Source organism: Triturus cristatus, chromosome 3_2 (assembly GCF_964204655.1).
Source record: "Triturus cristatus chromosome 3_2, aTriCri1.1, whole genome shotgun sequence".
Lineage (NCBI taxonomy): Eukaryota > Metazoa > Chordata > Amphibia > Caudata > Salamandridae > Triturus > Triturus cristatus.
In genome coordinates, this window is record NC_140584.1 from 93,022,372 (window position 1) to 93,039,408 (window position 17,037).

A 17,037-nucleotide genomic window follows, 5' to 3' on the forward strand; every position below is an offset into this window, starting at 1 on the left:
CTGTTCTTTTTGGCTAGTCCCAAAGATCTTCAGGAGTATTATTCCTGTAGGACTCCCCCTTCTGTCCTGCAATTAGTATGTGAGATAGTGATTACATCTCTCTCAGCTGTAGGGACAAGAAAGCCCTGAATACTGTCACTTCTTGCTCTTATTTCACCGGAGTCACTTCTTCTTATTTCACTTACCGAATTCTGTAAGATGATGAACATCTGGCTCTTCAACTAAGACCCTGTAGACGACCTTCACACCTGCTCCTGCGCACCCCTCGGGTGAATAGTTGCGCTTTACAAATCCCTGTAAGATAGCATTACATAGCTTGTTCCAACCCAGTCATCATTGACCGTGTGATCCACCTTTTCTTTTTTTCACTTTGTTTATGATCCACCATATTTTCTCAATATTATTAATATTACTGAGATAGTTACTTTGCTTTGTGCCTCCTAAGACCATTTGTCTCCACGTTGGATATTTTAATTGGTTTGAGCACTTTCTAGCCTCTTGCTGCATTGAGCTTTATTTTCATTCATTGTTCATTCATTGACGTTGATAAATTGATTGAAAAAAAGATGGTCTGAAGTAAAATTACCTTTTCTGTTATTTTAATTACCCATCTCAGACTGATGCCGTATGACTCTACAATCATTTATTTCCCACGTTGATTCACTGACTCAATGTTTAAGATCTTGTGTGTGCATATTGCATGATGATTTTCATTATACTTATAGCTTGGCTCCTATATATCTGCATTCTGGTTTAGTAGGGTGTTAAGCGCTAATTGGGTGATGTTTCATGATTTCAGCCAAAATTTTAGCTAAGTTTCCATTTTTGTTTAATTTTTCAACATGCCACAGATTCCTGCTTTGTAGACCATGGTAGATACTGCTGTACCTTGAAAAATAGATTTCAGAAAGTCCTACAATATGTCGCCATAGCTCCTTAAGAATTTTAGAATGGCACAAGTTTTTGCTCCTCTAGCAGCCTAATCAGTGTAGTGTTTACATTCTGAGGTTCTCATATATAGTGAACTTTAGGGGCTGTATTACACTAACTTCCCTTGGGGGGGGGGGGGCAACGGGCATTTGCGCCTGCTTTGCACGCCCTCGGGGCACTTTGGTATTACAGACGGGGCCACAGACGCTTGTGCGGCCCCTTCTGTAATACTGAAAGCGCTGGCACACATATAGCACCAGAGCTCTCTCAAGAGGGTGCTCCCTCATTGGCATGGGGGCGTGCCCCATGCAAATAAGGGGATCCCTCTGCCTCTTCGCCTGCGCCCTATCACAGAGCGGGTGCAGAGGCAAAGAAGCTCCCAGAAGGCGCTCTGACAGTGCGCCACCTAAAAGATGGGGCACTGTCAGTGTGTCCCCTGAGAGCAGCCCTCTTGCAAGGGGAAAGGGGGTCCTATGGACACCCAGGCATCCCCTTGCAGGTGAGTGCAGTCACTGACTGCACCCATCTGGAAGGGGAGCTCTAATCCTCTTTAAAAGTGTAGACAAGTGGCCGCCTGCACTGTGAAACACAGAGCGCTGCTTCACAGCTGCTCCATACTTCATTTTAATGTGCTACCCCCAGGGCAGCACTAGTTCATGGCTGCCCAGGGGCAGCGCATTCTATGTAATAGGGTGCACTTTCTCTGTTTGCACCTGGTGCACTTTTTGTAAGGTGTGCCAGGGCGCAAACAGAAAGTGTGCTCTATACTTACTATGGCACCAGATAAACATGTTTTCACCTTCTCCAGTGAGAGCTTACTGTTGTACATTTTTACTTGATGCCTGTCTGGAGCCCCAAACCAACACTTTCTATTTCTCTCCGAGAGTTCTTGCAGTGTTCATTCTATTCAATTGATTTTGGAGGGATGAATCACTGAATCATCAGCCTACAGATCGATAGGATTGGGGTTCACTGCCACAGTGTGTCCACTTCAAGCATCCATCACACACCTTAATTAGAGTATGAGAGACTGTAGAGCTGAAGCAAGTGGTCATCTAATGTTAGTTAAGACTCATTAGTTAGAGATTGATTTGGCCAGGTAGAGGTTCTTGGTATTCTACCTGAAGTATAAATGGATGCTGGATGGCAGACAGCAGGAAATGCTGCAGGGGCACTATAAAGATGATCATTGGTGACTGACATTGGCACGTAAAGCAAAATCAGATTGTTGATGGAAAAAAGTGGCATGGAACAAGAAGAAACTGTGCTAAGCTGGAGGCTGAGCAGCTCTGATCTAGGGCTCCCAGTTGAGGCCTCCTCTCTTTGAGTTGGTCTATTCCTTATATCCGATCATGAGGGGCACAGGGAGGTTGAGCAACCCAACTGAATAGAGCAGAGACGAGAGTCAATGAGAGTTGATGAGCGTGCTAATGATGGAGCTAGATTAATAAGAGCAGGAGGCAAAGTGGTGGGATACCCGAACTGAAGGACCATCAATCCAGTCATCTCAGCTCTCTTTTGTGGTGCCTGTATGTAGTCCTTGGTGCTGTGGAAAGGAAAAGTGCATGTTGTGAGCAGGTAATATTGGTACTATGGCAGCTGCAAACTCTAAGCTGTGTATCTCCTTGCTTGCGCTCCAACTCACACCATAGAAGATCTTCTATATCTTCCAGAGGAAAGCAGGACCCTCTGTGTAATGATGGTGAGCAAGGAAAAGAAAAAGAGGAAAACATGGTTAGGAAAACGTTGGCTAGGACTTAACTAAGAATTAATATTTAGTAATTGGCAATATGCTCAAGATCAAAAAAAGGGTTTGTAGTGCCAAAGATTAAACTCAAAACATTAAGAGTTTGTAGGTAGTCTTACTAAAGCTATGGTTGAAGAGCACTATACTGATGCTTTCATGGTTGAAGGTAATCACACCAACATATTTTCTCTTTCACTTCCTTTTTAACCATAGGTTTCTAACAGAGACATGGAAGGTCTATTGTTCACCGTCAAACAATAGTTGGGGATGTCATTTATGCTATAAAAATGGATACATTCTTTCATTTAACTACAATGATGAATGAATAAATGGAAATGTTATTGGAGGATAATTTGAAATCATTGGAAACATTTTAAAACCAATCTTTGAAACCTTCAGTTTAAATTCTTAGCAAACATAATGGAAAAATAGTTTAAGACATTCAATATAAATAAATATGAGCGCTATCATAAAATACTTAAAATACAATCAGAATAAAAAAAATCAGCTAAATACATTTCGCAACATGGCACAAAACAAAGAGTATGTGGTACGTATAGCAATTTAGAAAGGTCTATGTTGCAAGGAAATGAAGGGCATCTCTGAATTTCACCATTGTATGCCTTACTTGGCGCCACCAATTAATGTCTCTGACACTCAAGATAGCTCATAGCTTGGATGACAGTCTTTTTACATTTTAGAAAGCGAGAAGTTAACTGTCCAGACTCACCCTTTAAGCATGCTTCCACCGTCATGTTGCAGGATGGGATATTGAAGCACCTAAACCCAGATAGAAGCCAATATTTAGGAGGCTCAACTAAGTATGGCCAAGTGTAAATAACATGTATCAATGATTCTGTTGCTGACTTACATAAGAGACATGAGCGTTCTGGGCAGGGGAGGCTCGTCCGTTAAGGCGGAGAAGCGTCACCCCACTGCTCTCAGAGCATGACAAATAAAATGATAACCTGGTTATTTTCATTTTATTTTTCACTGGGGGCTTGGTTAGGGCGAGACTGGGGTCACAGGGGGAGGAGTGGTAGGTACACTCTAGGTGAGCATTACAGATTGGCCAGCTGTCTTGGGGCAGCCAAACTGTCATGCGCACTTTGCATGTTCTCCACCAGGCTGTAATACACAGCCTGGTGGGGAACATACACAGGCTCTCACTGCTTGTCTGAGCGCCAAACCACGGCACTCAGATGAATTACAGCGCTGCACTACAGCGTTGTGATTGGCTTAGGTGTGGTTCCGGGTCCGAAGCTGAGGAAAAGGCGTCTGTGAGAAGGGACAGAAGCCGAGGAGAGACGGCGGCCGTGAAAAGGTAAGTTTCTTTTTTGTACCCCTCTTCCAGCACCCTCCCCCCCGCCCCACCACCGATGTACCCTGCCAACCACCAATGGTTCTGGGCCACTTCCTAATCTACCATACCAAACGTCTATTAATGGAATGAGACGAAAGCAGTATCACATCTATTCTCTTCTCCGCTAGAATGGTCAAGGTTGTTTCAGGTAGAGTAGAGCAGTTGTAGAATCATAAAATGCAACTGCGTATTTAGAAATAGATTTTTTCCTTAAAACATCGAGGTCCAGATTAGCGGATATTAGTGTTTGCCTGTTTGTTCAAGAGCTTAGAAAATAACTCACTTGGAAGGCCCTTATTCCAGAGATCTGCAGCTTCTAGATCCAATAAAGATTATTTCAAACATGAAGTCCACTTGGAACTTCCTCTTGTTATTGTGCCTACAGACAGTGTGGGGCACTGCCATTCTGAGCTTATTACAATACAAACTGAATCTAGCTTGAAACAATAATGTGCTTTTTACCAAGTTGAACTCTGATCATAGCTGTGTTGACAGGTGGCGTTCAGAGGTAGAAATGAGGAGCGATAGACATTGCATAGTATTATGTCTAACCATTCGCCCAAGGTAGAATTAGACAAGGTACACAAAGTGTTTGCCCATTAACTTACCACTTGTTTAAAGGTTGAAGCTGATATATCATTGGGGCCCAGGGTTCCACTTCTGTGGATTGAATTAATGACTACCTCAACTTCCCTCAGCGATATCACAGCATCATTAATGTTGGTCATCTCAGATTGTTGCTGTGGATGTTCCGGTATAATGATACAAAAAGTATGCTGTTCCTAATTACGAGACAAGGGTAAACTAGGGGAACCGGTTTTGCGTCATGAGAAGTAGGAGGATGAGGATTCCTCCTCTTGGAATTTAGGGCCCTCACACACCCGGCTGGGTGTCATGCTTCATCCTAGGGCTGCTCCTCATCAAGTCGGCGCTGCAATACCTGACAGGCTCCTTATGAGGGGCTCTTTGGCGGAGATCTTTTATTCCAAATTCCCGGGGCCGGCATCCCGGCAGAAGTGGGTAGGTCAGAGAGCCTGTTGCGGATTTAGCAAACTACATAGGGAAATTCCTTGTGTGATACCTGCCGGGTATTGATGAAGTAAAATGAGAAACCCGACTGGGGTTGGTCATGTTCTATCGGGTATTACACATAGTATGTGTTAGGCTGGTTTAAAGAGGTAGATTACACCATATAACCACCCGTGTGTAGATAGATTTAATTTTAGAAGGACCTGAGGAATCGCCACCAGATTGATTGACTACCAGGCGAGAAACATGTATACCACACAATAGGGCGCTCTACCTGAGACATAATCTCAGACATGCACGTTTGTTTCTTTTAATCAGGTTGGGAGACCTATTGATTAAAATTGTTTTCGTTGGTACTTCCAAACCTGTTTTAAACTTCCTTCAGGTTACACACCTCCACTCACTCATCTACACTGGTTAGCCCCCTCACCCAACGGCACCAAACGGCAATTTGGAATAAAAGATCTCTGCCAAAGAGCTCCTCATAGGGAGCTCATCAGGTATTGCAGCGCCGACCTGATGAGGAGCAGCCCTATGAAGAAGCATGACACCCAGCTGGGTGTGTGTGGGCCCTAAATTCCAAGGTGAGGAAACCCCGTCCTCTTACTTCTCATGACCTAGCAAAACTCTAGTAATTGATCTGAAGAATTGACATTGAGCTTTACTGTCTTGAAAATGAGCAGGAACCTCAGGGGACTAAATTGTGGAGGAGCTTTGATAATCAATGTCCCTGAGAAGAAACCTCTAGGCACCTGATTGTGGCAAGAACCGCACTTAAATGGCAGTGATAAGAAACCTCGGGCACCACATGGTGAGCACAAGCCATTGGGGCAAGCTGGAGCATTTAAGATATGAAAGTGAATACTGCTTTGGGAAACTGAGAGTCAGCATAATCTCAGGAACCTGTGAGTGAGCTGCACATTCAGAGACCTAAATGAAACACTTCCCCTGAAGCAAATGTTAACCCCCAATACCAGCTGTGAGAATTGAGGGTAAGCAGGAGCTTCAGAAATCTGGTAGTGACCGTCAACCTCGTACCCATAAAGTGAGCAGTGCCAAAAGGGAACTATGCGGAAATGTTGATTTTGCAGAATTTCCCAGTAAACACTGATTTCAGTGACTGATGGTACCCTGGGACTTATAGATAATGCTGAGAAAGAGCGACTGGACCTGAGGCTAAATAGAGAAATTGGGTGACCAGGAGATGAGCTGGAATGTAAAGACACATGAGAGTGAGCTGGAATCTCTGGATCTGAGCCCAAGCAGGATCCTCACGGGACCGCAGTGGGGAAATGGGCCCAAGGGTTCTATTAGTAAGGATCTAGTTTATGCCAAATTGATAGTGACTAAGAGTCTCAAGGCCTTAGGCCGAGCAACACCTATGCGTTCTTTAGGGTTAACAGAGGCCTACAAACTTGAGGATGAGCGTGAACTTTTGGGGTCATGTTGGTCAGTGGAAAATGATAATCTCTAAGGATAACCAGTAGTTTTAGAACCTGACAAGGAATTCAGAGTTCCAATGGTGAGCTAGAGCTTGGGGATCTAAGAGTGAGCAATGAACTCAGGAACCTGAGAGTGAAAATAATTATTTGACCCAAAGGTATGCGTCAGACCTGTGGTTGAGCTATACTGGTGTTTCCTGCCTTGCTTATGTGACCAGCCGTAGAACTTTTAAAAATATTAATTTACCACACATTTCTCCCCAAGCTAACCCTGATACTAACTGTGCAATGTTTCATGGAAGCTTGCAATTGGCAAATGTGGGCCACTTTATTTTGTGTGACCAGGCCAATTTTTGGATCCGATACAACATTACTCTGTACTGGTTGGTTGACTCCACTGAGAGTTGATAGAGCTTTGGGATATTTTTGATGCCAGTTCTAGTAGCCCAAGACACAAAATTGATGAACGGAATGCAGGACAAATCAAAACATTCACCCCCAGTCAAGAGATCTGGGCTAAATCCATCATTTTTTTGCTCACCATGCCACCCGAGTTTAGACCTGGCCATATGCAAATCAGTCTTGACCATGTGCTTCATGGGAACAGTCCAGCCCGAACTGCCAAGCCAGGTCCTCCCTGGACCGGAAACAAGCATCCTAGGACCGGTTTCAGAGTTTCCCCCCTCATCAGTCAGGATAGCTTGAATCCAGTGGCACAGTGAGCCCGGTGCACTTAGGGCGAGGTAGCAAAAGACACACTATTGATGGACGGAATGCTGAACAAATCAAAACATTCACCCCCAGTCAAGAGATATAGGTTACATTCATCATTCTTTTGTTCAAGTAGCCCAGCAGTGAACTGTGGTAATTTAAATACAGAACTTGAAAATGACAAATACCTGTGGAATATATTAGGTTAATGCTTGCATTGTATTTGGGAATGATGTGGAATTCTTGCTAAAAACGCTTTTGTAATTGTCTGTTTTGAGTACAAGCTAATAAGTGTGTTTGTGATGCCATGACAAATTGGATACCTTTTCTGAAATCTTTTTTCCTTCACACAGATCATAAGTGAGGATCAGTTCCGACAGCTTGAAAAGATCAAAACCATTGGCAGCACCTACATGGCAGCATCAGGGCTCAATGATTCCACTTACGACAAGGCAGGAAAATCCCACATAAAGGCACTTGCTGATTATGCCATGAGGTTAATGGACCAAATGAAATATATCAACGAGCATTCATTCAACAACTTCCAGATGAAAATTGGTAAAGTAATTGCATGCTTCTTGCCTGCTTTGAAATCGAATATGAGTATTCCTTTAAAATGGCACTGTTGAATATCCTTGAGACTTTTGATACCAGCTGCTTATTTTACTCTATTCTAATATATGGTAAACTAACAGAATATTGAGTCTTAAATATGATGCAATTTTATGACCACCAGAGTATTTACTCCCATAACATAATGAAGCTAAGCATATATAGGTTAGCATATATCTATCTATATATATATATATATATATATATATATATATATATATACATACTGTATTACCTACACAAGGCACTTCTTAGTTTCAATTTTTATCTCAAGCACACCGTCACTTTATTATCTTTAAGCATATTTTGCACTAAATCTTTCTCATTGCCAAAGATTGACAGGGAGAGATACAATACAATCTTGAGTGAAGAGTTTGTCCTTCACACTCATGTATATATTGTGCATCAATTATTTATAAACGCATTTGAGCAGTAATACAACATAATATTATATGATATAAGATAAGTGACGGCATTCAAACACAATTAGGTTTAATATATAATTTGGTCATTAGGGGTAGGCACTATAAAACTACAACCACACTTATGGACTGGGAAGCCTTAGGTAATTTAGGCATTAATGCTGGTATTATTACAATTATTTATTATCATTATTAACTTGATGTTCCATTTATGATTTGTGTTATCAACAATCTTTATTACAAGGTCACTATCTGCATTTAGGCAGAAAAAAATGAACATCATGATGTAATATGTTTTCTATGTCCATGGTGAGGTTGCTTGCACTAGCACTTTAAAAAGTGGTAACACTGTCTAGGCTGTGTCATGTGATCAAGGCCTATTCATATATATCAGTATATGTGTGTATATATGTATATATATCATGAAAAAACAACAGTTAAAACAAAGTTATAGTTAGTAAACTTTACTTATTCTCTATATACATTCCCAACCTAGACTATACAAACAGGCTAAATAAAAAGTTAGAGTAATAACTTACATTTCTAATTCACACACTACTAGACCGTTTAGAATGTATGCACCACCAGTGTTGTACAGTGGAGTGAGGTACAGTAGACTAGAGAGTAATACAGTGTGCTACAGTGCAGTCGCGTAGAGTGGAGGGGCATACATGGGTGTGGAGTAGACTGGAGTGTGGTAGAATGAACTGGAGTAGAGTGACATACATTGGATTAGTGTAAAGTGGAGCAGCATAGACTGGAGTGGCGTAAAGTATAATATCGTAGAGCCAAGTGGCGTGGAGTGGCATACAATGGATTGGCGTACAGTGAAGTGTGTTAACTGAAACAGACGTAGTATGAAGGTGTGTGAACAGATGTAGATGTAATGTGTTTGGAATATACATTGTGAGGTATAACTGGTAATTTTTGGTAGTATGTGTGACTGGTGTAAGCAGGGTAAAATGTATAAGTTTAAAAAGAATCAGTTATATATTATGCTGCGGTATACTGCATTGAGTTTGCTTTCTAACGTGGCACCTGTGGATGAGAAGTCAATATATAATTGGCTGATGGCTGTGTTTACCAAAAGTAAAAGGCTGCCATGCAGTTTTTAGCACAGTTTGGTTGCTTTCTGCATTTTGTCTGTGTTCTGGGTTATGGTGTTAGATATAGGTAATTAGTAGGTTTCATTGCTGTTCACCACATATTACCATTTTTATTAAAGTGGTAAAAGTAAAACAATTATTTATAAATCACCATACATTTTTCCAGCAGTGTAGGGAGAATTGCACATTTAAAACAAAATGTAAGTAAAGCGGAAATTTCTAGGTAATATCGATGGAAAATACACCGTAGTATACCATATTTGTAACATATAGTAGATTGCAGCGTATTTATAATTTTGTAACATATATATATATACATATATATATAGATATATGTATATATATATTTTTATTTATTTTAAGCACCGCAGTACTCTTGAGGCAGTACTGTGGTACGCTGAACATTTTTTTTTAAACATATAGAAACTTATATATATAATTTTCTCTACCTATTACCACTTTAAAGAAGTGCTAATAGGTAGGGGCAAATATCAAACCTAATACGTACCTATATCTGAAGGCGCAAAGCAGTACACAGTCAAAGTGTACCTAACAACAACATGGCTACCTTTAACTTTTGTAAAGGTAGTTATTAGTCAATCACATAATGACTTGTCATCGCTATGTACTGCTGTACTTCGTGAAATAATACCACATTTCTGGAATCTAACACGACTACAGATATCACTAAGATAAAATAGCTTATAACTTTAAAAAGAGTTGCCCTACTTACCTGTAGTACCCAAAAGGATCGGCTGTGCACTATATTCTGTAAACTGCCAATTGCGTTCAAATCCATCGAGCCATTTTTGCCCCACGCACGAGTACAAAGTCTAAGGGAAATGCACTGGTGCCCAAAAATGTTTTTGGGACCCCCCTTTTTTCTTTGAACCCCCTTGATGAATATCTCAGAAATACACAACAAAGAGAAGAGGGGTGGCAAGAAGCCAATAAAGGTCCATTACCCACGCTCTAAAAGCAATCGTATTGTCAACCACATAGATACTGTGTCTATTAAAAGATAAAACAAAAAGAAGAAGAAAACGAAAGCCGACTCTCAAAAACACAAGAGAACAAGGGGAAATCCTATGGATGGTGTCTTGTTACCCTCCCTCACAGACCCCTAAGGATGTCCTGCTTCACCATTGGACATTGCTCCTCAGCAGGCCGGCGCTGCAATTCCCTACAGGCCCCACGAAGGGTCACTTTGGTGGAGATCTTTTTTTGTTTTTGCTGTATGATGGAAGGTGTGTGTGCGAGAGAGTAATGGGCATGTGGGGTTGTAAAAAGTAAGGGAATAAAGAATAAAACAGTCTAGGCGATACCAAGTAACCATTTAAATGTGGAGGTTATCCTGGCAAGATTAAAGGGACCAAAAAACTGGTAAAAACCACTAGCAGCGTGTAAAGTAGCTGTGAGTAAGAAGTAGAGTAATCAGGTCAACATGTTTTGCGCCTAATTGTACCTAATGGATCTACAGCGCTCTTCCCCCTGTGCTAAATATTTCACTGATAGAGTAAGGGGTGATTTGTAGTTAGTGAGTGGGTATAGTGATCTTTATTTTAGGTCTCTTCTAGTCTTTTACTTTGGTGTTCCCCTTTGTTGGGTGGAAATAGTTGATAGATGTGAACTTAGTGTTATTTTTGAATGCGGGGGTTGAGGGTATTGCAGATGATTGGGAAGGCATGTATTGTTTTAGATGTGTTTACCCGGTGAGTGGGAGTTTCTGTTTATCACTGTTATAAGTTCTTGGCAGCAGTAGCGGCGGGGATTCTGGGTGGAGGAGTCGTGGGGGATGTGAGGCGGGGGATGTGTCCTATTACATTTCTAACATGGAATGTTCGAGGGTTCAACTAATTTTTGAAGCAATGCAGGGTGTAGACCTATCTCTGTGGACATCATATACATGTAGCAATGTTGCAGGAGACATATTTGTCGGACTCTGAGGTCCAAAAGATCCATAAGAAATGGAGAGACAGATGCTTTCACCACATATTCCACCTGTGCCCGGAGGGTGAGTATCAGGGTAGCCCCAAAGGTTCCCTTTCGAGTTCGAGGATTTATGGCAGCCTTAGAGACTCCCCTCCATATATCCCCATATGGTCTTGTACAAGGCCTACTTGATGGAGTGGAGATCAGCCTACTGAACGTTTATGACCCAAATGTAACCTTTTATTCCTTTTTCATGGCTGAAACTACTACTTTAAACCCTTGTCCTATCGTGATTCAAATATTGTTCTTTGTTTACGAGTCTACCTAAATAGCTCCAGACTACTCTGCAGTACGTACACAATGCCTACTTTCTGCTTCTATTCTCTCTTCCTTCACACTCTTCTTCCGCCCCCTACTTGTAATAATTAAAGTGGTTGCCCTTCTCTTTACAATGCACATTTCGTTTTCTATGCATTGTTTTTATATGTTAGCATTTTCTTTTCTTCCTTTATCCTTTCTGATCTCGCCCTACTTTTCCACCCGTCCTCTTACCTCTGCTTCAGCATGTTTGCTATCCACACCCTGACCTCCCTGAGCGTCTTTCACTTTTCACTCATCCATGTTACTGGCTTCTTTGCTCCGGAATTAGATTCTTTGGATTGTAAGATTTTTTCTACTTTGTCACAGCGACGGCCCGTATAGGGCGTGTTACCGGGGCGGTGACGTGGGGCAGAGGAGTGGCAGGGTGGGGGGTTACAAAATCCGGCATAAGGCCGATTGCAGGTAAGTTACGGGGAAAAAAAAACGAATTTTGTTGCACGCGCAGCATCGCAAAATGCGATGCAGCGCGCACAACAAAATTTGTTTTCTTTATTTTTTTCGTAACTTACCTGCAATCGGCCTTAAGCTGCATTTTGCAACCCCCCACCCTGCCCCTCCTCTGCCCCACGTCACCGCCCCGGTAACACGCCCTATACGGGCCGTCGCTGCTTTGTCATCATTTAAACCTTTGTTAAAAGATTATCTACTTTTAACCCCTACTACATCCTAGCCTTTGCTTGTTTGGCTTTTTTGCTTCTTCATTCAATTGCACTGCCTCTTGTGTACATAGCTTTGGATAAAACCACTATAATACAAAAATAGCAAAAATAAAAATAAATGGAACCCATATACAAAGGGAAACTCTGACATAGATCTGGCTCTCTAGGACCTACCTTGGACAGCTAAAAATAATTTTTAAAAAACATTCTAAACAAAACAACAATTTTTAATTAAACTTCTAGCATATCATAAGGATGAGAAAGCTCTTTCTTTAGAGTCATGCGAGAGGAAATGTCTTGTCCCTAAGGATTTAAATGTTGATGTCAATTCTGTTCCCAGCTTTCTTAGTTTTCATACTTTCTTTGGGAAGAGGTCCTCAGTGTTTTCATATTTCAAAGACTCTGTCGGAGTGGATAACTGTGCTCCTAGTCCAACCTTCTGACCCACAGAAGAAGACAAAAGATTGTTTTCTTATTTTTGAAGTTCAACTTCTCACAGCTTATTCTCAAACCAAGACATAGTCTCAGTAGGGGGTGGATTATTACATTTTGCACACAAATGAATGAACTGATGATAAGCCTATTATCCAGAACAAAGCACAGTATTTTTTTTTAAATGGTATGGAGATATGAAGTGAAATATTTGAATGCAAGAATGATAAAGAACGAATAAACGTCTCGAAAAATGTGCCTTAATGTGGGAAATTGATAAAATCTAGTAGCAAATGCAAACACAATAAAAATGTTCTTCATATTTTTATTGACATCTTAACAACATTGACTGGATTGCATGTTGTTAAGAAAGTTCCTTTATCTCCTTCTGCCACAGCTCCTTAGCACACTTAAAAAAAAGGTTAACATTGATTGTATGTAATATTCAAAATGTATCTGTGCTTCCTGTTTCGGTAAGTGATGGACTATTTTGGAGAGGTGTGCATTGATGCCACTGTAATATGCAGCTCTTACATATGGCTATGGGCTACATGCTGAAAAGGTATTATTAAAATACAAAGTTATTATATGCAAAAGTGTATGGTTTCAATATATTTTTTTAATTTTTGTTTTTTTGTTGCTAGGACTTAATATTGGCCCAGTTGTAGCTGGAGTAATAGGGGCTCGAAAGCCTCAGTACGATATCTGGGGAAACACAGTGAATGTAGCCAGTCGAATGGACAGCACCGGTGTTCCTGAGCGGATCCAGGTAACGTTTTTTCTAAGGAATGCATGCCATAAGTTAAGGGTTTAATTTTGGTACTATCATTTAAACCAGACTTAATGTATGAAACCACTAAAAGCTAGAACGTGACAGCAGAGCACAGCTGCACTCTGACCATGTTCCACCTTATTCTCAGCACAGAACCACGCATAGTGCCTCACATTTTGCCCATTTGTTCGCAGCGCTTTTCCTTCCTGATCTCAATCCCAGCCTTTTTTTTATTTAATTTAATATTTCTGATACACCACTTTTGCTTTGATTGCTTTCTATGCATTCGACTCTCCATTCTTTGCAAGAATATTTTCCATTGTGTCCTACACTCAGATTTTCTCCACCGTATGCATGCTTAGATCCTTCAACAAAACAACATTTAAATTGTGGACTGACCCATTCACCATTTCTTTCACCCAACTCGAAACTGTCTGCAAATCGTGAAACCGGTCCTAGGATGCTTGTTTCCGGTCCAGGGAGGGCCTGGCTTGCCTGTTTCCATGAGGCACAGGGTCAAGACTGATTTGCATATGGCCAGGTTTAAACTGGGGTGGCACGGTGAGCAAAAGAATGATGGATTTAACCCAGATCTTTTGACTGGGGATGAATGTTTTGATTTGTTTTGCATTCCGTCCATCAGTTGTGTGTCTTTTACAAATCGTAACTGTCCGCCTGGTGTGTTGATGCAGACACACTACTCGAAATGATGCCTTGCAGAGTGTGCCTCAGTTTTATTGACTGCGGGGAGAGAGCTGGGAAACTATGAGCAAGATGGTTCAAGAAGTCAGAGGAACCACAGAAAACCCCAGTAAGTGGTTACAGAAATGTAAATGAGGTAGCTGCAGCCTCAAACAAACAAAAATCAACACTGCCTTTACTCTATACTACAAGAAACTGTAAAGTAAAGATGAATTAGTAGATAGATAAGATGTTATGAACTTTTACAGCAAAATAGTTACTTACTTTGCTCAATGAGGAAACTTGTCAGTTAGAATCCCTAGTAAAATCTAAAGAGCTACAGAAACCCATTACTTGTATGAAACTTGGGAAGTCATCTGCTCCCAAAGGATTCTGGGAGATGTTTGTGTTTGTGTTCATTGCCTACTTTATAGTTTCTCACTTCTTTATTACAAATCAGCATATCTTGATGCATTGCAATATGGGCACATTTTCTCAATTTGTGTGGGTAAGCATTTTAATATAACTGCAGCAGAAAAAAAACGTTTTCTGCTGGTAGTACACTTTTATACACTCCGGAATTTCACTTTTTCTCCCCATATATCCCAATATCTGTGTCACACTGTTTGGTGACTTTGTGGTCGCGATTCCTGAAGCCTTCTCCGCGGTCACTTATCTTGTACTGTGCCTCAAGATTTTTCTTCCCAAGGGATTAGCCTTGCACTGGCTTCCATGCAACCTAACTTCCCCCTCCTACATTTTTAAACTCTGATTTCTACTCCTGTGGTGCCAGTCAATCAGTAGTCTTAAACAGAAACATATCCCATTCAAGCTCCTCTGTGAGATTACCATGAACTCAGAGAAGAGCACTGAAGTGAGAATGCATCTCTGCAGGATGCGATCAAACGCGTTACTAACGTGTAAATAAATTGCATCCCTGCTCTGCCATGCTCCAGTTTGTTGGTTGTGAAATCAAAATTCTCATTTAGACTTTTTTTTTTTACTTTTTCTTTTTTTAAACTTTCTTTTGCTACCAGTATTCGTGTAAACAGGTCAGTTGTAGCCTGCTCCCGTCATGCTTTCAAATTATGAAGAGTGCAATTATACCTGACCTTCCCAAGACCTTGGGAATCGTTTTGGTATCAATAGACCGAAAAACACGCAAGTGCTACTGGCTTCTTCGTCGTGCAGCCGATGTGTTCCTTTGAACCACATCTACAGCCCTTATCCTTGCATTTTGAATTATGACATCCTGAGAAGTATAGCTTTAGCATATCTGATTTACGACATTTTTCTGCATTTTCTCCTCTGCCCCTTTCAGAATCTTATCCCTGCACTGGCTGTTTTATTCTGCGTTACCCACTGACACCCTTGTCTTCCTGACATCATCCGTTGTTTAATCTGCTTTTTGAATGTATTGCTCTGATGTTGCTTCCACAGCTTTTTATGAGAGGAATTCGCCCGAAATGTTACAGCATTCGCTCAGAGATCTGCTGTGCATTTTGTGTATGCAAATCTGAAACCTTGAGTGACTGGATGTTTAGAACGCTTTTTTACCTTACAAATAGTTTTTTTTTTTTTTTGCATATTTATATAGCGCGAACTCGACCCGAAGGTATTGGAGCGCTTTCCACAGCACCGTATTTACATTGCACATTCAGGCACGGGGAGATTAAGTGATTTGCCCAAAATCTCAGGAAGTGGACGCGACCTCGAGGCTCGAACCCTGGTTTCCTGCACCAGAGGCGGCAGCGCAGCCGACGGACCACATCCTCTCCCATGTTTTGCCATAGGCATCCTCACTCTAGGCTGTTTCTCAGGCTAATGATCCATGTGATACAGAGATGATGAGCTTTCACGGTCTGCCACATAAAAGACCGAACTCGGGGTTAAACTGGGGAATTCAAGGTGGTTCAGCAGTGGGGCTAGGCAGTGCCACCCTGTTCAAGGCTTCTGTGCATTGGGCAACATGTCAGTGCAGAAAGACGGGTGGTGAAGTACTCAAATGAATCAGTTGTAGTCTTTCCAGTGCCAACAACGATGCATATTTCGATAACGCTGGATAAAAAAGCCAACATAGAAAAGATTACTTGAACTGTGGAAAGGTTTTAATCTTGAAGTAGCACAACTTAAGATGTGAATAGTGAAACAATAAACTCTTGCCTCAAATGCATTCTCGCTATAATTCAGTCATGAGACAATGGAATGAAGTCCTTTTTCAGTTGTATGGAGCACTTTCTAAAACTTTTGTATTAGTTTACCATACACTTGCAAAACAGAAAAAAAGACAAGCGACATTACAATAATGTGTATAGCTAGGTTCATGTGAAAGATAGTCGCAATCAAAGAATCCGCCTTAGAACTGGAGGCACATATGCCTATTCAGTGAAATACCACACAAATAGTATGAAGAGCAAACTGACTTTACATTAAGAAAGCCCAAATCAACAGCAAAACCCCATATTCACAAGGAATCGCATGCCAGGGGATCCAGTGGAGTGTCAAATGAGAGACTAATCTGAAACCACAACTCCAGCAGTCAGGTGTTAAATGGTCGTGCCCTTCTGACTATAAGTAAGTATTCCTTCAAAGTGGCCCAGCCTTAGCAGGGAAGAGGACTGAGTCGCTAGCCTTGAAAGGTGACCCCTACCCTAACGCATCCTCACCCCAGGGAAGGCCACCCCAAACAAAGGGTGGTGGGGCGGTTGGAGGAAACGCTGGAGTGGGAGTGTGGAGGAGGCACGCAGAAGGGGGTGTTTAGAATATAGAAAAAATACAATAACTTGCTTGAAGCCGCTGGCTGCCTCCCGCATTGTGT

General features: G+C 41.4%; 1 protein-coding gene across 1 annotated transcript in view; it reads left to right on the forward strand.

The window, feature by feature from the left end:
• Positions 1–17,037, forward strand: part of ADCY5 (adenylate cyclase 5) — a 1,541,762-nt gene that overhangs the window by 1,510,472 nt on the left and 14,253 nt on the right. The window contains exons 19-20 of the mRNA XM_085647314.1: positions 7,576–7,780; positions 13,411–13,535. Of these exons, the coding sequence (XP_085503440.1) occupies positions 7,576–7,780; positions 13,411–13,535 (330 nt within the window). The remainder of the gene's footprint in view (positions 1–7,575; positions 7,781–13,410; positions 13,536–17,037) is intronic.